This window comes from Eumetopias jubatus, unplaced genomic scaffold (assembly GCF_037043125.1).
Source record: "Eumetopias jubatus isolate StellerSeaLion01/CBP00866 unplaced genomic scaffold, mEumJub1_p1.0 scaffold_4, whole genome shotgun sequence".
Classification (NCBI taxonomy): Eukaryota; Metazoa; Chordata; class Mammalia; order Carnivora; family Otariidae; genus Eumetopias; species Eumetopias jubatus.
The window spans coordinates 185,671,444-185,693,923 of NW_028274810.1; the positions used below are offsets into that span (position 1 = coordinate 185,671,444).

The window sequence follows — 22,480 nt, forward strand, 5'->3', positions numbered from 1 at the left end:
AACCCCTATAGCTAACACATAATGATGAAAAACTAGTTGCTTTCCTCCTAAGATTGGGAGTAAAGCAAGGATGCTGCCTGTTACTACCACTACATAACCATCATACAGGAAGTTCCAGCTAATGCAATTAAGACAAGAAAAGGAAATAAAAGGTATACAGGTTTGGAAAGAAGAAATAAAATTGTATTTGTTCTCCAATGACGTGATTATTTGTGTAGAATATCTCAAAAAATCAACAGAAAAATTCCTGGAACTAATACGCAATTACATAGCAAGGTTGTAAGATGCAAGTTTAATATACAAAAGTCAATTGCTTTCCTATATACCAACCAGTGGGAGACCATTCAAGCTAGCTCCTTTGTTCTTTTGGAATGATCCCATTAAACTCTGAGTGGTTTTTTTTTTTTTTATTGCTTTCTGTCAAGCATAATATGTTATATATTTATGCTGCCCCAGACTGAAAGCAGCCATTTCTTCAAATAGCTTGACCTATCTGGGGGAAATTAGCATTTTGAAAACAAGATCTGAATATCAGGTGTCTAGGACACTAACTGCAGGATTTTTCAGGGGACAGAAATAACAAATGGTTTTTTAAAATTGTGATTTTATATTTATATGTAGTTCAAACTTAATATTAACAAATTGGAGCAGCCACTATAGAAAGCAGTATGGAGATATCTAAAAAAATTAAAAATAGAACTACCATTTGATCCAGCATTCTTAATTTTGGGTATATCCAAAAGAATTGAGTTCAGGATCTTGAAGACTGATTTTTCTTAATTTCTTATTTCAACATTTGTATATGATTATTCTTAGAGTAATAATCTTTATACATAATAATATTGCTACTTCAAAATCTTGGTGCTAATTTATTTTATCTTACAATTAACATTCTCATCAAAACAGTCATATAGCTAAAAAATTAAACCCACACTAGAAAAAAATAATTTCTCTCTGCTTTTCTCTGTGTCATCAATTTTGTATACAGTAAAGTCCATTGTATTTCTATTTTTACCTCATTTTAAATCTGCATTTTTTTTAAAAGATTTTATTTACTTGACAGAGAAAGACACAGTGAGAGAAGGAAAACAAGCAAGGGGAGTGAGAGAGGGAGAAGCAGGCTTCCCTCTGAGCTTCCCTCTGAGCAGGAAGCCTGATGAGGGATCATGACCTGAGCCACTGAGCTACCCAGGCACCCCTAAATCTGCATTTTATTTTTTATTTAATCACATATTTAAACATGTTAATTATTAGCATGGTTAAAAAGTTAAATTATGTGACAAAATATACCCAGAGAAGAATTTTTACATCCCTTTTTTCACCTACTTCTTATCGACCCTCTTCTGCATAATCCTAGTTGTTGGTTTCTGGTTTACTAGATCTATTTTTTTAATGCAAGAATAAATACATATATATGTTTATTATATAAAACATGCTGTAAATTGCAAATATATTATATATTTTCATATATTCTTTATGCAAATATAAATACATATGTTTACCATGTTTGTTCTGTATAACAATTCTAATTCTTAATTATATTTTGTATAAAAATAAATAAAATATATACAATATGTGGAAGGTTTTAGGTTTTTTTGTTTTCACTTAATAAATACTAGAAATCACTGTATATAATTTTACAGAGAGTTTTCCCATCTTTTATGGCTTCATTGTATTCCAATATGTGACTATATCATATTTTATTCAGTCAGATCCTACTGATAAACATTTGAGTAGTTTTCAGTGATTTACTATTTTAAAAACTTATCAAATAATCTTGTGTATATGCTATATTTATTTGTAGAGGAATATCTTTAGTTCTAGAAATGGGCTTACTATGTCAAAGGGTAAATGTATAGTATATTTCTTGTGTATGTTGCTGAAATTAATTCCCTAAGCATTGTGCCATTTTGCATTCTCACTAGAGATGCACAAGAGTGTAGGCTTCCATACAATCTCAGCAGCAGGTCATGTTGACAGGATTTAGGACTTTTTCCCTCAGGGTGATAGGGTAGAAATGATATTTCAGTATAGTGTTAATTTGCATTGATCTTATTATGAGTGTAGTTTAATATCTTTTCATGCATTTCATCATTTTTACATATGTTAAATGTGCAGTCTGTGATGGTTTTTGCCCATTTTATGATTGAATTTTTGTTTTCTCAAATTTTAATCTTTCTGTGATATTAGTTTTCAAAATGTTCCCTTTCTTTTTTGACTTAGGTATGAAATTTTTTGCCATGTAAAGTTTTATTATTTAAAAAATTTATTATTTTTGAATTATTTCTGGATTTTGAGTCATGGTTAGAAAAGCTTCCCCAATTCCATCAATAAAAGAATTCATTGTTTTCTCAACACCAATGATTTGAAAATGAATCTATATTATATACTAAATTTACATATGTAATTAGTTCTTCAGCTAGACCATTTGTTTTTCCTGTTGGACTGTTCATGTGCCAAAACCATACTGGTTTAATTATAGACGCTTTATTGAGTTTTCTAAATATATGTTATCGTGTGTCTCCTCGTTGCTCTTCTTTATTAGGGTGTATCTAGCTATTCTTATTTGTTTACTTCTCTATAGGAACATTAGAATCAATTTATATACCTCTATAAAAATTTGTTAGTATTTTTATTGGAATCACTTTGAATGTATATGAAAATTAATGGGGGAAAATGGTATATTTTAGTTTTGAGGCATCTTATTCAAGATGTCTTTCCATTTGATTTATTTCTTCTCATGTAGGCTTGTGTATTTCAAATTTTCCTAGTTTTCTTTTTCCTGTTACTATTATATGTGGTGTATTCTTTTCTATTATATCCTTTATTTGAATATGCAAAGCTTTTGATATTGTATGTTAATTTTATATTTTGTAATCCTACTAAATTTTCTTGTTTTGTTTTAAGATTTTATTTATTTATTTGAGAGAGAGAGAATGAAGAGAGAGAGAGAGAGCACAAGAGGGGGGAGGATCAGAGGGAGAAGCAGACTCCCTGCTAAGCAGGGAGCTGGATATGGGACTTGATGCCAGGACTCCAGGATCATGACCTGAGCTGAAGGCAGTCGCTAAACCAACTGAGCCACCCAGGTGCCCCTAAATTTTCTTGTTTTTAATAATTTTGGCAGCAATTATTTTGCAATGTCCAGTCATCTATCATGGCATCCGGAAATATAAATAGATATCAACATGGGTTTTTTTGGTATTTTAGAATATAATCATAAATATTGCTCCTTAGAACTATTAAATGGTAAGTTCAGTTTGCTAATATTTTTATTAATTTTGCATTGATATTCAAAGATAAGATGAGTTTATTGTTTTCTTGTGCAATGTTTCTCAAGTTGAGATGCTAACATTTGATTTGAGTAACAGGTGATTAAATATGAAGGTAGAGGAGAGAACTTTGGATGGCTTATTTCTTAGTTCAAGGCCATGCCCTTCTGTTGACAGAGTGAAGCACAATTTCCTTATTAAGTATAGCCTTTTTTGGTGTGCCTTTATTTTTAAATTTTTTGAAAGGTTTTATTTATTTATTTGACAGAGAGGGCGAGAAAGCATAAGCAGGGGGAGTGGCAAAGGGAGAAGCAGGCTCCCCACTGAGCCACCCAGGCACCCCTTGGTGTGTCTTCAGATTCTATATTATCTTATCTCTGTAAGATCCTTTAGTTTCTTACTTCCTTCTTTACCTTTAATGCTACTCCTCCACAAGACACCCTGAAATTGTGAGGTGCTTCCCCCATTCACTTTCCCAGCCCCTTTCTGTCAATTCCCAAGAGCTAGGGCTCTGATCCCCCAGGGCTCAGGCAGATTTTCATTAGGTTGGTACTTTCCCAGCTTTCCTGTTCCACCCCCTTCTCCCATGCCCCTTGTCTATAAAATCCTGCCTGACTCCTTTCTGCAAAGCAGCCTCTGGAGCTGACTTTGCTGGTGTTAATACTTCCCCTACTTAAATGTAAATTGAAGTTATTAATTTCTCTTTCTCCCAGTCATGGCATAGATTGTATTCTGGCTGATTTGTTTTTCCCTCTTAGTTTGTTTTCAGGATGTGTGGAGAGATTTGAATTCAGGTGGTTACCATGATTCCACAGGAAGCTGGAATTTCTCTTGCTGGTGTTAACTTAAGTAGCAGTGCATCTTGACTGTATACTTTATTGTTTTAATCAACATGTACTGATCTAACTATAGAAGTTCTATTGCTTCTTTTTTCACTACTATTTGGTCACTTTTTTAGTTTTCTATAAAATATAAGTTTAAAATGAATTTGTATATATAATGTAAAATTTTATAGGTGTTTTCAGTTTTGAGACTCCTCAATGAATATTTGATAATTTAGTTTAATTTTTATGAAACAGCTCATCATTATTTAAATATGATAATAATAAAAACATTTTAAGCCATTATACATATCTCCATAGAAATTGGGTCAATTTTTTTTTTAAAGATTTTATTTATTTGAGAGAGAGAGAATGAGAGATAGCATGAGAGGGAAGAGGGTCAGAGGGAGAAGCAAACTTCCCGCTGAGCAGGGAGCCTGATGCGGCACTCGATCCCGGGACTCCAGGATCATGACCTGAGCCGAAGGCAGTTGCTTAACCAACTGAGCCACCCAGGCGCCCAATTGGGTCAATTTTTTTATGCCTCAAGATATGATACCTGAAAAGTAATGTGGTTCTTTGACATTCTGATAGTCTGAGGGTCCTTACCAGGGAGGTGTATCTGAATCCTCTGGAATAAATTTACAAAATACTTTTTACCTGGTCTATACCCCTGCGATAGAGGTTTTAAAATTTTCTGCATATTATTATCTTATTCCACATGCCAGACCCACTATTAAATCAGAGTTTGTGGAGGCAGTATCCCATCCATCAGTATAAGGCCTGAGATAAAGCTCAAAATTATGTCTTAGAAATATTGATTCATATACCTATACACTGATTCACACACAATTGATATAGGAAAGATGTTAGTGTTTGAAGCCAGTGGCCAAGAAAGAATTCTTGAGACATCTTTGGTACAAAAAGGTGGTTTTATTAAAGCACAGGGAAAGGACCCATGGGCAAAGAGTTGCACCCGGGTCTTGAGGAGTGGCCCATTATATACTTTCAAGTTGGAAGGGGGTTAGGGATAGCATAAACCTCCCAGGTATTTTGGAAACAAGGTTTCCAGGATCCTTAAGGGGCTAGCTATTTTTAGAAAAAGGTCATTTATTACTGTTTAGTAAAAACTCAGTCATGAGACTCTTCAGATGTATATCGGTGGGTCATATGCTTGGAGGATGATTGCCAACATGTATCTTGGGGGATAAAGATAAAAGAAGTTTCCAAAGGAATTTTCATATATTATACAAGACTTACAGAACCCTGGGGGTCAGGCTAAGATTGCCTTTTGCCCTTAGCAAAGTATTAACATCAAGGCAACTGAGTTCCTAGAGGAATGTCACTCTGCCTGTTTCAAGGACTTGTCAATGGGCTGTTAAGTAGTAAGATTTTTTTCTTCTTCTGCCTTTGTTTCCCACATAACAACCACAGTTGAGAACCAGTGGTGCTTTTTGAGACCACAGCTCAGTACTCCTTATGAGCTAGTTGAAGAAACATGGTTCTAGAATTTTTTTTTTTTGTCATCCTAACACGTAGCTATATTTCTGAGATTTTAGGTCAAATCAAGATCTTCCATAGTATCAAGTAATGCTAAGGAAATATCTCCAGTTAGGCATATATCTCTACCAGTTACTACTACTGCTCTGAGAAACTTAACAGAAGTTCTAATCTGTGGGAAGAGAAAGTAATTTGGAACTTCCAAAGCTTTACTAAGCACACTTTGGAAAAGCAATCTCATTTTTATTTTCAACTAGAATTGTGATTTCTATGATGTCTATGGTTTTTAAGTCATCTGCTGAGAGATTGCTTCAGAATCAACTGGGAAACTTGATAAACATGCAGTTTCCTAGACCTCACCCCAAGAGAATTGGATTGAGGAGGTTTGGGGGTATGCTCAGGAGTCAGCGTTTTTAACACACCACCAGGTGATTCTGAAGCATTCAAAATCACTGTGAGGGGGCACCTGGGTGGCTCAGTTGTTAAGCATCTGCCTTAAGCTCAGGTCATGATCCCAGAGTCCTGGGATTGAGTCTCAGGTCAGGCTCCCTGCACAGCAGGAAGCCTGCTTCTCCCTCTCCCACTCCCCCTGCTTGTGTTCCCTCTTTCACTGTCTCTCTTTGTTAAATGAATAAATAAATAATGTTAAAAAAAATACTGTGAGCTCTAGCTTATGCAAAGGTGCAATCCAGAGGAACTTGGTAGGAAGTTTCAGGAATTCTGATCATCTCAGATCCCCAGAGGCACAAGTAGAAAAGATGTAGGTTTCAGTTTCATGACATTCACCAAATATTCACACTGAGATTTAAAAATGAAATAACTTTGCTATCCCATAGTTGAAGAAAAAAGGACATAGTGCTCATGTTATGGAAATTGTTTTCATCAAATCTTTTGACCAGATTAGTTATCATATTTCTAAATCCATTAACAGTATCCTTTCCTGTAGGTTTTCAGCAGTAGCCATGGGAGAACCAAAATACATCTTGTGGATCTGTTAATATGTGTTTATCCCCCTCAGATGAATCCTATGATATTCGCCAGCTTTGCAAATGTAACTCCTAGTTCAATATATTCTGTATGATAGCATGAATTTGAAAAAAATTGTTGTAGTCAAACTTTTCTTTGTCTTAGAGAAGATGTTACCCAGTACATGTGACCTCATTAGTCAGAATTTTTCTACAATCTAAGTTTTGGAGGTTAAGGCAGTGATTCTTAATATTTTGGATCAAGGATTTCTTTGAGAATCTGATGAGAGCCTTGGAACTGTCTTACCCAGATACTTGAACATATTCAAATGAAATCAAAATCTCCATATATTTTTAGGGAATCTATTAACATTCTAAAGCTCTTTAGAGCCACACTGCAGTTTAAAAATTCCTGATATAAGAAAGGTGGTATCTACGCAAATTTATAACTTAATAGGATTTTATGTTTTTCAGGTATCTGTACAAGAATGAAATTCATGCCCTAGATAAGCAAACATTTAAAGGACTCATATCCTTGGAACAGCTGTAAGTAATAAAAACTTCTTTATTGAATCATTGATGGTTATGGTTCAGATAGAATCTTTTAAATGCCATTATGTGATAGTTGAGCAATTATTTTAAGTTTTGTCATGCAGCTTGAATAATTGAATATTCTGTCATCAATTGGATAAAAATCAGAATGTATGATCAAGTTGGCATGAGGGCAGGAAGACAGACAGAGCTCCGCTGGAATCCCAGCTCCTGCATTTATTAGTTGTCTGTTGGGCAAGTTGCCTTCCCTGAGTCTCTGTTTCCAAATCTCTGAAATGAAGATATTTCTACTGTGAATATTAAGATATTCCATGCAAAAAGTCTGGTTTATCACTTGACACAAAATAGACATTTCATAGAAAATAGACATTGATACCTGCGATTATTATTAATATATCAAGTTCATAGATATTTAACTGATATGGGATTTCCCAGAGCATGAGATCTAACCTCTCATTTGACAAATTAATAACCAAATACAATGTTAATTAAATGACTTGCCTGAGGTTAAAAGTTTGTAGAATTATCATTACAACCTAGATGTCCTGACTGCTATTCTAGTGCACTTTTCAGCATTTGACACCTTACTGCTGGTTTCAAGAATAGTTTGAAATCCCATAAACTTTAGTTTCACTTTTCAGAATTTCAGTGTGAAATATAAATTCTTCAGTATGAAAAAGTTATGTTATGTAGTTATACTGCTACTGAATGACAATTTGATGTTTCTTCAGCTATTTCTCTCAATTTTTAGTGTCTGTGATGCAAACATTAATTAGATATTTGAAGAGATTTTTCCTCATTTACGACAAGCTATGGGATATTTATCAGCTTAGATATATAGAACACGTCTTGATCTTTAATAAATCGGACTCTTAAATATCAGAAACTTCAACTCTCAGCTTTGTTTCTATCTTCAATGCCACTTCTTATTTTCAAAAGGCTATTTGCAATCATTTCTGTAATAAACATGTTTCTATAACAGTCCAAAGAAATCTAGATTTTAGATTATTATATTAAAATATGATCAAACACTTTTTAAAAATTATTGTTTCTGTTTACTTCTCCCCTTATTAATTTTCTTTTACATGGCTAATGAGCCATCCTATGACAAAGTGTGTTTCTTCACCTTTACATAATTTTTACTGTATTATAGAACCATCACAAAAACCAATTAAATATAACTTCTTTAATAACAACAACAAACAAAACCCTTATCACTGTGATGTGTTTTTCATCAAATATATTCACAGATAGTTTATAAAAATTAACATATGAAAAGTTCTAATTCTTGTTTAAAGTGCACATAATTCTCATCAGTAAATGCTTTGTATTCTGATAATAATTATTGGTCTTATTAATATTGAGTAATACTATTGTTTAAAGCCATGGAGATAGGCATTTCTGCTTGCTAATTTTAAAGCATGATTCCATGCTCTTGTAAATCACTATTCAAAGAGGATTTTTGGAATCCAAATATGTAATCTCTAATCCTTGGAATTTTTCATAATTTTAATTGTAGCTCTGAAAGCCAATTCATTTCAGTATATCCCTATCAAACTAAAGAAGAGCTTGAGATGCCTGAAATATTTGTTCTTTAGGATCTATATACATGGTCTTTCTTTTAGTGATTCTTATTGTTCATAATCTTTTTTGGGTTAAAATCCTTTTTGAGGAAGGGAGGGACACATGATAGATGTTTGCATAGCCTTGAAAATATAGTAGGGCATTGTAATGCCAATTCTGCTACTGACATGATTGTTTACATTCAGCATGAAAATACATTTTTTGATTTTCCTGTAGTCTTCAAGACATAGTCTGTGATCTAAAAAAAAAACAGGAATGAGAAGTGAGGAAGGGATATTGAAGAAGGATTTGTTAGTCTAAGTCTTTTTTTTTTATCTTTTGGTCAATTGAAAGTTTGATAAACTACATTTTTTTTAAGATTTTATTTATTTATTTATTTATTTATTTGAAAGAGACAGTGTGTGTGAGCAGTAGCGGTGGGGAGGAGTAGAGGGAGAGTGAGAAAAAGAATCTCAAGCCCACTTCATGCTGAGCACAGAGCTGACACAGGGCTTGATCTCAAGACCCTGAGATCATGGTCTGAGATGAAATTAAGAGTTGGAAACTTAACCAACTGAGCCACCCAGGTGCCCCAAGCTACGTTCATTTTTTAAAACCACTTTATTGAGGTATGATTCACATACAAAAGGCTGTGCATACTTAATGTAAAAAACTTGATGAGTTTGGGGATAAGTATATACCCATAAAATCATTGCCACAATCTATGCCATAAATATATCCATCACTTCCAAAAGTTTCCTCCCATCTCTCTAGTATTATTTTTTATAAGAATATATAATATACCCTCTTAAATTTTTAAGCATACAATTCAGCCTTAAGTCCTGAAACTATAACACTACCAGAAGAATACATAGAGAAAAATCTTCTTGACATTGGTCTTCAATGATTTCTTGGATATGAAAGCGAAAGCACATGCAACAAAAGCAAAAATAGACAATTAGAGCTACATCAAACTAAAAAAAGCTTCTGTACAACAAAGGAAACCATCAACAAAATGAAAGGCCTCTTAAGTAATGGAAAAAATATTGCAAACATACATCTAATAAATCCAAAATATATGAGGAACTCCTACAATTCAATAGCAAAACACCAAATAACCTGATTAAAAAATAGGCAAAAGACTTGAATAGATATTTCTCCCTAAATGACTTACAAATGGATAATAATTATATGAAAATGTGCCCAATGTCACTAGTCATCAAGGAAATGCATATGAAAACCATGATGTGAAGTCACCTCACACTTGTTAAGATGGCTATTATAAAAAAAAAAGTGTGGGGATGCTGTAAAGAGTGTACAGTGTTGGTGGGAATGTAAATTGGTACAGCCACTATGGAAAAAAGTACAGAGGTTCCTCAAAAAATTAAAAATAGAATTACCATGTGATCTACCAACCCCACTCCTGGGTATTTATTCAGAGAAGTTGAAATCAGGATCTCAAAGAGATGCAATCAGGATACAAAGAGATACAAGAACTAATCTTCGACAAAGTAGGAAAGAATGTCCAATGGAAAAAGACAGTCTCTTCAACAAATGGTGTTGGGAAAATTGGATAGCCACATACAGAAGAATGAAACTGGACTGTTGCTTTACACCACACACAAAAATAGACTCAAAATGGTTGAAAGACCTAAATGTAAGACAGGAGTACATCAAAATCCTAAAGGAGAACACAGGCAGCAACCTCTTTGACCTCAGCCACAGCAACTTCTTCCTAGAAACATTGCCAAAGGCAAGGGAAGCAAGGGCAAAAATGAACTATTGGTACTTCATCAAGATTAAAACTTCTGCACAGCAAAGGAAACAGTCAACAAAACCAAAAGACAACCAACTGAAGGGAAGAAGATATTTGCAAATGACATATCAGATAAAGGGCTAGTATCCAAAATCCATAAAGAAATTCTTAAACTCAACACCCAAAGAACAAATGATCCAATCAAGAAATGGGCAGAAGACATGAACAGACATTTTTCCAAAGAAGACATCCAAATGGCCAACAGACACATGAAAAAGAGCTCAACATCACCTGGCAACAGGGAAATCCAAATCAAAACCTCAGTGGGATACCACCTCATACCAGTCAGAATGGCTAAAATTAACAAGTCAGGAAACGATAGATGTCAGCGGGGATGCAGAGAAAGGGGAACTCTCCTACACTGTTGGTGGGAATGCAAGCTGGTGCAGCCACTCTGGAAAACAGTATGGAGGTTCTTCAAAAGTTGAAAATAGAGCTACCATATGACCCAGTAATTGCACTACTGGGTATTTACCCCAAAGATACAAATGTAGGGATCCGAAGGCATCCATACACCCTGATGTTTATGGCAGCAATGTCCATAATAGCCAAACTATGGAAAGAGCCAAGATGTCCCTCGACAGATGAATGAATAAAGAAGATGTGGCGTATATATACACAATGAAATATTATGCAACCATCAAAAGGAATGAAATCTTGCCATTTGCAACAATGTGGTGGAACTGGAGGGTATTATGCTGACAAAATAAGTCAATCAGAGAAAGACATGTATCATATGACCTCACTGATATGAGGAATTCTTAATCTCAGGAAACAAACTGAGGGTTGCTGGAGTGGTGGGAGGTGGGAGGGATAGGGTGGCTGGGTGACAGACTTTGGGGAGAGTATGTGCTATGGTGAGCACTGTGAATTGTGTAAGACTGTTGAATCACAGACCTGTACCTCTGAAACAAATAATACATTATACGTTAAAAAAAAAAAAGAAGAAGAAGAAGATAGCAGGAAGGGAAGAATGAAGGGGGGCAATCGTATGGGGAGATGAACCATGAGAGACTATGGACTCTGAGAAACAAACTGTGGGTTCTAGAGGGGAGGGGTGTGGGGAGATGGGTTAACCTGGTGATGGGTACTAAAGAGGGCACATACTGCATGGAGCACTGGGTGTTATAAGCAAACAATGAATCATGGAACACTACATCAAAAACTAATGATGTAATGTATGGTGATTAACATAACATAATAATAAAAAAATACAAAAAAAAACTAATGATGTAATGTATGGTGATTAACATAACAATAAAGAAAGTGTTAAATGAATAAATTTGTGAGGATTCAATCAATTTTACCAAAGGTAAAGACCATTTCCTTGGGTACAATTTTCCATTTTATATATAGTTGAACATCACTCTTTAAGGGCGATAGTATCTCCAAAGCATGTTTTTATCCTACAGATGACACAGAGGACTCTAATGCTTCTATCTTTCAGAACAAAAGTAACTGCTGTGTTCTTACAAAGCACAGTTTAATATTTCTTTATTAGTCAGTCATCCTGCTTTCAATTATTCTTCTTCATCCAAAATTTCTGTCTTTATTCTGTTGATACAATAGACATATTTTCATTGATTAATTTTTTTTGCCAATAAATTTCTCATCTTAGCCTCCTTAATAGGCGCTAAATATCTCTTGTGAAATTGATATTTTCTAGTAATGGTCATCATATGACCACTGAACTAGAAGTAATACAATCCATTTTAGCCATTATTTTTAAGTTATATTTCCTTTTCAATGTATAACTTCATATTCCTTACTTTTCCTTTTCTTTAGATGTTTACTTATTGCTAAATGGTATATTTTATCTAGAGCATTTTTATTAGATAACAGCAGGCTTTCATACCTGTGTTAAACTGTTATGTTTTCCTCCATGTCTTAAATATCAACATCTTATTCCATTGTCTACTGAAATTATAGAAAAAGGCAGAATGGTGTTTCCAAGAACATAAGATCTTAGAAATCAGACTGAAATAAGTGTGATCTGACTGAACACGTGTTGCACTTATTAATTATTTAATCTTCAGCATTTCACTTTACAATTCTAAACTTCATTTTCCTTTTATTGTTTTTTTAAATGAGGATAATAGTATCTATTTGCCAGACTGACTCTGAGATCTAGGAATAATATATATGAAAGACTTGGCAAGAGTTGACCTTGAAATAACAATACCTATTATTTTAATAACTATATTTATTATTATTTTATAGTTATTAGTTCACTAATTATTTTCTACACAATTTGTTAAAATAAACAGCTAATTTATTATTTATTTATTTTAAGAAATAGCTAATTTAAATGGTGTAATTTTTTTGAAGATTTATTTATTTGAGAGAGAGTGGGGGTAGGAAGGGATAGAGAGGGGGAGAGAGAAACTCAACCAGACTCTGTGCTGAGCATGGAGCCTGAAGCGGGGCTCCATCTCATGACCCTGAGATCAAGACCTGAGCTGAAACCAAGAGTTGGAGTCTTACCTTATTGAGCCATCCAGGCATCCCTAAATGGTATATTTTTAAATACAAAGTTTAATTTAGCTAGTGATACAAAGTATTATTAACAATGTCTTTGATCTTTCTTGATCTGTCTAGTTTATTTTAAAGGACTTTCCAATTTGATTACTTAATATAAGCCATAAGTGACTATAAATGCTAACAAGATGTCATCTTTTTAAACATGTAAATATATCAAATTATAAAGTTAATATTTCAAAGCTTTTTAAAAGTAACTTATTTTTTCAGGAGGCTTTAAACCTAATTAAAATTTTTTAAGAATCTAAAATTACAAAGAATTGAATAACTATCATAATGCTTTTGGATTTACATATACTTGGAAAATACAAAAATTCTGACTGGTCAAAAGAATATATGAGTAAAACTTCTTTTGCTTATTCATTGCCTGAAAGTCCTGCATTAGAGCCACTTTGGGTTTATCCAAATTGTCAATGTCATTCATCCAAAGACAACCAGGTAAATCCCCATAGTTAAGCAAGTTGAGTTTGTTACTAATTGCAGTGAATGAGAACACATGCTGTCGGGAGTCATGAGGGGTATCAGTAAGAGGGTGTTAGAAAAAACATATTATAAACTTAAACTTTGGTTAGGTGATTTTGGAGAGGGAAAGAAGGCAGGGATTTTCTCTAAATTGAATAATGCCCCCAAATGATTGTGTATCTTAATAAATCTTATCTATAGAGAGGGGAGAATAGAATGAGGTTAAAGATGTAATTGGTAAGGATATAGCATTCACTCAATCTGGCCAAAAGAAGAGGGTGTTTGGTATTTGCAGGTGGCAAAGTAAACTTGTTTTTGTTTGTGCTTAGACAAAATTAAGAAGTAGCCTTGTTTTGTCTCATTTTATCAAGGTCTCAGAGTAACCTTGTTTTAGCTAGGATTCTGTGAGATTATGTTCAATAGAATACCATGGCGTATCTATGAGTGCCAGGCCAGCTTCTGAATGTCAAAGATAATCTTCCTTTTTTTTTTGTTTTTCCTGTCTCAAGATAAATTAGAGCCCAGAATTCAGAATAAAATATAGATCATTATGGTGGTAAAGATTCTTCATTAAAGACTTTATTTAAAATGATCCTTCCATCATGATAACTAGTAACTTATTCTCAGTGTAAAAAGCATCTTTGATGTATAACATCTGAAAAAGTTTCATTGATTTATGAACAGAGACAAATCTCTGCTTTTGGCTATGATGTTGTAGGAGAGAGCAGTTTTACATTCTGCTTTTAAAAACTAGAAAACAAGGCAAAATATATAAGCCAGCAGTTTCCAGGCATTGGACAACAGGAACAAAGAGCTGTGATCCATGACACAGGTACACATGATGTGATCTCTGTGATTGTCATAGTTCACTGCCCAGAGGCAGTTTCCAGGTTGAAGCACAGGAAGGGTTACACAAGCCAGAGACTGGCTGAGTTGAGGAGACAGAGATTGGAGTTTGGGGATCCTGGCATGGTGAAAACTGATGACATGGGGCACCAGAGAGTAGAAGGCTACATGGAGAGGGCCCTGGAGACCTGCAGAGGCTTCTCCTAGTCTTTGGCTTGGTACTGATCAGTACATATTTCAGGAAACTACCTGTGCATAGAAGAGAACTACTGGAAATCTCTAGGTCAGAAAATTCCCAGAAATTCCTACAGAGGGCTAAGAATAGTTTGTGGTACTACCAGCCAGTATGGAAGGACCTGATGCTACATAGCACTGGATAGAGTCCTCAGTGGAGTGTCACCTTAATAGAAGGGCTAAATGAGTCCTAATATAAAGACTGCTTGACCTTCTCTAGTATAGGTTAAAACAAACCAGAGAGAATCAAACTGCTCTCAGATAATATAACTGTGCCAGAATGAAGTCCACTATTCATCAAGGAAATGCAACAAAAGCCAGCACCCAATAACCCAACATTCACAATTCTTCTGATTCAATCAAAAATTGCCAAGCAAGCACATCATACCAGAGTTATAAAATTAAGAAACCAAAACCTGATAGTACTAAAAGGAGAAATAAGTAAATTGAACACTCTTCTGTCAATAACTGATGGAAATATAGACAGAAAAATCACTAAGCATATAGGAGACCAGAATAGCAGTATCAACCAACTTGACCTAACTGAAAGTAATAGGGCATTCTACCTTAAGCCTGAAAAATATACAACATTTTCAGTGCACAAGATAGATCATGTTCTAAGCTACAAAATAATTCTAAATAATTTTCTTTTTTAACCGCAAATGGATTTATTCATGAATAGGAGAGAATTGCAATTTGGGACAAGCAAGCTATAGTAAGCCATAGACAAGTCCAACAAACAAAGGAGAAAATATTATTTCATGGGGAAGGAGGGGGGTGGGAGTGATTGTTTTGGACAAAATCTATTGGAGAAAAGGAAGAGTTCAGGGTGATGATGGTTTCTCATTGGCTGAGTTGCTGGGGTAGTTGATTTCTTATAGGAGGTGCAATGTGTATCTTTGTTGTGCCTTATAAATTGATAATTCTTTCCTGTTGATGATTCCTCTTTTGGGGTCTGTAATCCCACACGTCTTCATGTAATTGACACAAAGTAGTACCATGTGAAGGCTCCTCCTTCTGGCTTCCTGAATCCATTTTAATGAGGTTTCCCTTTACAAATTTTCACATTTCCTTCTTTTGATCAAGATCTTTTTTTGAAAACACCACTGATCAAGAGTCAGGTTTTCTGGGGCACCTGGGCGGCCCAGTCGGTTAAGTGTCTGCGTTTGGCTCAGGTCTAGATCTCCGAGTCCTGGGATTGAGCCCCATGTGGGGCTCCCTGCTCAGCGGGGAGTCAGCTTCTCCCTTTCTTTTCTTTAAATTTTTTATTGTTATGTTAATCACCATACATTATATCATTAGTTTTTGATGTAGTGTTCCATGATTCATTGTTTGTGCATAACACCCAGTGCTCCACACAAAATGGGCTCTCTTTAACACCCATCACCAGGCTAACCCATCCCCCACCCTCCTCCCTTCTAGAACCCTCAGTTTGTTTTTCAGAGTCCATCGTCTCTCATGGTTCGTCTCTCCCTCCGACTTACTCCCCATCATTCTTCCCCTCCTGCTATCTTCTTCTTTTTCATTTTTTTAACATATGTTGCATTATTTGTTTCAGAAGTACAGATCTGTGATTCAACAGTCTTGCACAATTCACAGCGCTCATCATAGCACATACCCAACCCAATGTCTATCACCCAGCTACTCCATCCCTCCCACCCCCCACCTCTCCAGCAACCCTCAGTTTGTTTCCTGAGATTAAGAATTCCTCATATCAGTGAGGTCATATGATACATGTCTTTCTCTGATTAACTTATTTCACTCAGCATAACATCCTCCAGTTCCATCCACGTCGTTGCAAATGGCAAGATCTCATTGCTTTTGATGGCTGCATAATATTCCATTGTGTATATATACCACCTCTTCTTTATCCATTTATCTGTCGATGGACATCTTGGCTCTTTCCACAGTTTGGCTATTGTGGACATTGCTGCTATAAATATGGGGTGCATGTACCCTTTCAGATCCCTACATTTGTATCTTTGGGGTAAATACCCAGTAGTGCAATTACTGGGTCATAGGGAAGCGCTATTTTCAACTGTTTGAGGAACCTCCATACTGTTTTCCAGAGTGGTTGCACCAGCTTGCATTCCCACCAACAGTGTGGGAGGGTTCCCTTTTCTCCGCATCCCCGCCAACATCTGTCTTTTCCTGACTTGTTAATTTTAGCCATTCTGACTGGTGTGAGGTGGCATCTCATTGAGGTTTTGATTCGGATTTCCCTGATGCCGAGCAATGTTGAGCACTTTTTCATGTGTCTGTTGGCCATTTGGATGTCTTCTTTGGAAAAATGTCTGTTCATGTCTTCTGCCCATTTCTTGATTGGATTATTTGTTCTTTGGGTGTTGAGTTTGATAAGTTCTTTATAGATTTTGGATACTAGCCCTTTATCTGATATGTCATTTGCAAATATTTTCTCCCATTCTGTGGGTTGTCTTTTGGTTTTGTGGACTGTTTCTTTGGCTGTGCAAAAGCTTTTTATTTTGATGAAATTCCAATATTCATTTTTGCCCTTCCTACCTACCCTTGCCTTTGGCAATGTTTCTAGGAAGAAGTTGCTGCGGCTGAGGTCAAAGAGGTTGCTACTGGTATTCTCCTTTAGAATTTTGATGGACTCCTGTCTCACGTTTAGGTCTTTCAAACATTTGGAGTCTATTTTTGTGTGTGGTGTAAGGAAATGATCCAGTTTCATTCTGCATGTGGCTGTCCAATTTTCCCAACACCATTTGTTGAAGAGACTGTCTTTTTTCCATTGGACATTCTTTCCTGCTTTGTCAAAGATGAGTTGACCATAGAGTTAAGGGTCCATTTCTGGGCTCTCGATTCTGTTCCATTGATCTATGTGTCTGTTTTTGTGCCAGTACCATACTGTCTTGATGATGACAGCTTTGTAATAGAGCTGGAAGTCTGGAATTGTGATGCCGCCAGCTTTGCTTTTCTTTTTCAATATTCCTCTGGCTATTTGGGATCTCTTCTGGTTCCATACAAATGTTAGGATTATTTGTTCCATTTCTTTGAAAAAAGTGGATGGAATTTTGATGGGGATTGCATTGAATGTGTAGATTGCTCTAGGTAGCATTGACATCTTCACAATGTTTGTTCTTCCAATCCATGAGCATGGAACGTTTTTCCATTTCTTTGTGTCTTCTTCCATTACTTTCATGAGTATTTTATTGTTTTCTGAGTACAGATCCTTTGCCTCTTTGGTTAAATTTATTCCTAGGTATCTTAAGGTTTTGGGTGCAATTGTAAATGGGATCGACTCCTTGATTTGTCTCTCTTCTGTCTTGTTGTTGGTGTATAGGAATGCCACTGATTTCTGTGCATTGATTTTATATCCTGCTACTTCACTGAATTCCTGTATGAGTTCTAGCAGTTTTGGGTGGAGTATTTTGGGTTTTCCACATACAGTATCATATCATCTGCAAAGAGTGAGAGTTTGACTTCCTCTTTGTCGATTTGGATGACTTTGATTTCTTTTTGTTGTCTGATTGCTGTGACTAGGACTTCTAATACTATGTTGAATAGCAGTGGTGATAGTGGACATCGCTGCCGCTTTCCTGACCTTAGGGGAAAAGCTCTCAGCTTTCCCCCATTGAGAATGATATTCACTGTAGGTTTTTCGTAGATGGCTTTTATGATATTGAGGTATGTACCCTCTATCCCTATACTCTGAAGAGTTTTGATCAAGAAAGGATGCTGTACCTTGTCAAATGCTTTTTCTGCATCTATTGAGAGGATCATATGATTCTTGTTCTTTCTTTTATTAATGTATTGTATCACGTTGATTGATTTGCGGATGTTGAACCAACCTTGCAGCCCAGGGATAAATCCCACTTGGTCGTGGTGAATAATCCTTTTAATGTACTGTTGGATCCTATTGGCTAGTATTTTGGTGAGAATTTTTGCATCCATGTTCATCAAGGATATTGGTCAGTAATTATCCTTTTCGACGGGGTCTTTGTCTGGTTTTGGGATCAAGGTAATGCTGGTCTCATAAAATGAGTTTGGAAGTTTTCCTTCCATTTCTATTTTTTGGAACAGTTTCAGGAGAATAGGTATTAATTCTTCTTTAAATGTCTGATAGAATTCCCCTGGGAGGCCATCTGGCCCTGGGCTTTAGTTTGTTGGGACATTTTTGATGACTGCTTCAATTTCCTTAGTGGTTATAGGTCTGTTCAGGTTTGCTATTTCTTCCTGGTTCAATTTTGGTAGTTGATACATCTCTAGGAATGCACCCATTTCTTCCAGGTTATCTAATTTGCTGGCATAGAGTTGCTCATAATATGTTCTTATAATTGTTTGTATTTCTTTGGTGTTGGTTGTGATCTCTCCTCTTTCATTCATGATTTTGTTGATTTGGGTCATTTCTCTTTTCTTTTTGATAAGTCTGGCCAGGGGTTTATCGATCTTGTTAATTCTTTCAAAGAACCAGCTCCTAGTTTCGTTGATCTGTTCTACTGTTCTTTTGGTTTCTAGTTCATTGATTTCTGCTCTGATCTTTATTATTTCTCTTCTCCTGCTGGGTTTAGGCTTTATTTGCTGTTCTTTCTCCAGCTCTTTTAGGTGTAGGATTAGGTTGTGTATTTGAGACCTTTCTTGTTTCATGAGAAAGGCTTGTATTGCTATATACTTTCCTCTCAGGACGGCCTTTGCTGTATCCCAAAGATTTTGAACAGTTGTGTTTCCATTTTCATTGGTTTCCATGAATTTTTTTAAATTCTTCTTTAATTTCCTGGTTGACCCATCCATTCTTTAGTAGGATGCTCTTTAGCCTCCATGTATTTGAATTCTTTCTGACTTTCGTCTTGTGATTGAGTTCTAGTTTCAAAGCATTGTGGTTTGAAAATATGCAGGGAATAATCCCAATCTTTTGGTAGTGGTTGAGACCTGATTTGTGACCTAGGATGTGATCAGTTCTGGAGAATGTTCCATGGGCACTAGAGAAGAATGTGTATTCCGTTGCTTTGGGATGGAATGTTCTGAATATGTCTGTGAAGTCCATCTGGTCCAGTGTGTCATTTAATGTCTTTATTTCCTTGTTGATCTTTTGCTTAAATGATCTGTCCATTTCAGTCAGGGGGTATTAAAGTCTCCCACTAGTATCGTACTGTTGTCAATGTGTTTCTTTGCTTTTGTTATTAGTTGCCTTATATAATTGGTTGCTCCCATGTTAGGGGCATAGATATTTATAATTGTTAGATCTTCTTGTTGGATAGCCCTTTTGAGTAGGATATAGTGTCCTTCTTCATCTCTTATTACAGTCTTTGTTTTAAAATCTAATTTGTCTGATATAAGGATTGCCACCCCAGCTTTCTTTTGGTGTCCATTAGCATGGTACATGGTTTTCCACCCCCTCACTTTCAATTTGGGGGTGTCTTTGGGTCTAAAATGAGTCTCTTGCAGACAGCATATGGATGGGTCTTGTTTTTTAATCCAATCTGATACCCTGTGTCTTTTAATTGGGTCATTTAGCCCATTTACATTCAGGGTAACTATTGAAAGGTATGAATTTAGTGCCATTGTATTGCCTGTAAGGTGACTGTTACTGTATATTGTCTGTGTTCCTTTCTGGTCTATGCTGCTTTTAGGCTCTCTCTTTGCTTAGAGGACCCCTTTCAATATTTCTTGTAGGGCTGGTTTCGTGTTTGCAAATTCCTTTAGTTTTTATTTGTCTTGGAAGCTTTTTATCTCTCCTTCAATTTTCAATGAGAGCCTAGCTGGGTATAGTATTCTTGGCTGCATATTTTTCTCCTTTAGTGCTCTGAAGTTATCATGCCAGTCCTTTCTGCGCTGCCAGGTCTCTGTGGAGAGTTCTGTTGCCAGTCTAATATTTCTACCATTGTAGGTGACATATCTCTTCTCCCGAGCTGCTTTCAGGATTTTCTCTTTGTCTCTGAGACTCGTAAGTTTTACTATTAGATGTCGGGGTGTTGACCTATTTTTATTGATTTTGAGAGGAGTTCTCTGTGCCTCCTGGATTTTTATGCCTGTTTCCTTCCTCACATTAGGGAAGTTCTCTGCTATTATTTGCTCCAATATACCTTCTGCCCCTCTCTCTTTCTTTTTCTTCTGGGATCCCAATTATTCTAATGTTGTTTCGTCTTATCGTATCGCTTATCTCTCGAATTCTGCCCTCGTGATCCTGTAGTTGTTTCTCTCTCTTTTTCTCAGCCTCTTTATTTTCCTTCATTTGGTCTTCTATATTGCTGATTCTCTCTTCCGCCTCATTTATCCTAGCAGTGAGTGCCCCCATTTTTGATTGCACCTCATTAATAACCATTTTGATTTCGACTTGGTTAAATTTTATTTCTTTTATTTCTCCTGAAAGGGTTTCTCTAATAACTTCCACGCTTTTTTCAAACCCAGCTAGTACCTTTAAAGTCATGATTCTGAACTCTAGGTCCAACATTGTACTAATGTCCATATTGAGTAGGTCCCTGGCTGATGGTACTACCTGTTGTTCTTTTTGCTGAGGTGATTTTTTCCGTCTTGTCATTTTGTCCAGAGGAGAATAGATGAATGAGAGAACAAAATGCTAACAGGTTAACAACGTCCCCAGCAAATATACTCTATACAAATTAGAAAAGACCTGAAACCAGGGTAAAAGAAAGGGAAAGAAAGAAAAAAGAAAGGGAAAAGAAAGAAAAAAAAAAGAAAAAGATAAAAACAAAAACAGAACAGTACAAAAAAAAACAGAATATGATCAAATATGATCAGGCTAGTGCATGGATCAGTGCCACACACTAGATTTTGGGTGTATTTTGGTCTGTTAGAAAAAAGTGCCTCCTAAAATTTTAAAGGAAGAAAGACTTATATATGTACAAAATAAGGGTTGATACAATGAAGGGATGGAAGATGACTGTAAAGATGAAAATTATAAAAGATTTTATAAAAGGAATTGTTAAGATAAGAATTTGTTTGAAAAAAGAAAGAAGATGATTTAAAAACAAAAAAGAAAAGAAAAAAACGGGAGAGAATGTGATCAGGCCAGAGACTAGAACAAAGCCATACACTAGTGATTTAGGGTATATTTTGATCTGTTGAAAGAAACTGTATCTCAAAATTTTAAAGAGAGAACAACTTATATATATATATATATGCCAAAAATAAGGGAAACTACTATGAAGGGATAAAATATGACTCTAAAAATGAAAAATAAAAAATGTTTTTTTACAAAAGGGATTGATAAGATGTTGGTTGAAAAAGGGAAAAAAATTTAAAAAAATAGTTAAAAAAATTAACTTTGAAAAACGAATGAATCACGGTAAAAAAAGCCATGAATTCTATGTGCAGTATTCCCCTAGTGCTGGAGTTCTCCCATTCTCCTTGATCGGTAAACTTGGTCTTGGCTTGCTGGCTGTTCGTGCTGATCTTCTGGGGGAGGGGCCTGTTGCCGTGGTACACAAATGTGTTTGCCGGAGGCGGATTTGCCCCACCCTTGTCGGTCCGGGCTAAGCAAGCTGCTCAGGTTTGCTCTCAGGAGTTTTGTTCCCTGCAAGCTCTGGTACAGCTTTGGAGGACCAGGGTGAAAATGGTGGCCCCCCAATCTCCACCTGGAGGAGCTGAGAACTCGGGGCCCCGCTCCTCAGTGCGCCCCCAGAGAAAAGCAGTCAGTCACTCCCATCTCCCCGGTCTCCGGCCGCACTCTGTACTCACCCGGCCTGTGACCGAGCATTTCTATCTCTGGCTCCCGACCCTGTGTGGAGTCTCCAAACCCAGCAGATCCCTGTGGTGCACTCCCGTGCCGCTCCTCCCGGGGGAGGAAGAGGAGTCTCCCTGGATCTGCCACTGGTTGGGTCCCTGCTGGAGGAGCAGTGGCCCGACTGGGCCGTGGATCACGGTTTATGGCAACCCCGAGCTGAGAGCCCGCGCCTCGGCTCCGTCTCTGCAGCCGGCTTCCCCGCTCCA

At 36.2% G+C, this 22,480-nt stretch overlaps 1 protein-coding gene across 1 annotated transcript in view; it reads left to right on the forward strand.

Annotated features, from left to right (window-relative positions):
* The window catches only part of PXDNL (peroxidasin like), a 478,851-nt gene that overhangs the window by 265,669 nt on the left and 190,702 nt on the right, over window positions 1-22,480 (forward strand). The window contains exon 4 of the mRNA XM_088023147.1: window positions 7,033-7,104. Within this exon, the coding sequence (XP_087879273.1) occupies window positions 7,033-7,104 (72 nt within the window). The remainder of the gene's footprint in view (window positions 1-7,032; window positions 7,105-22,480) is intronic.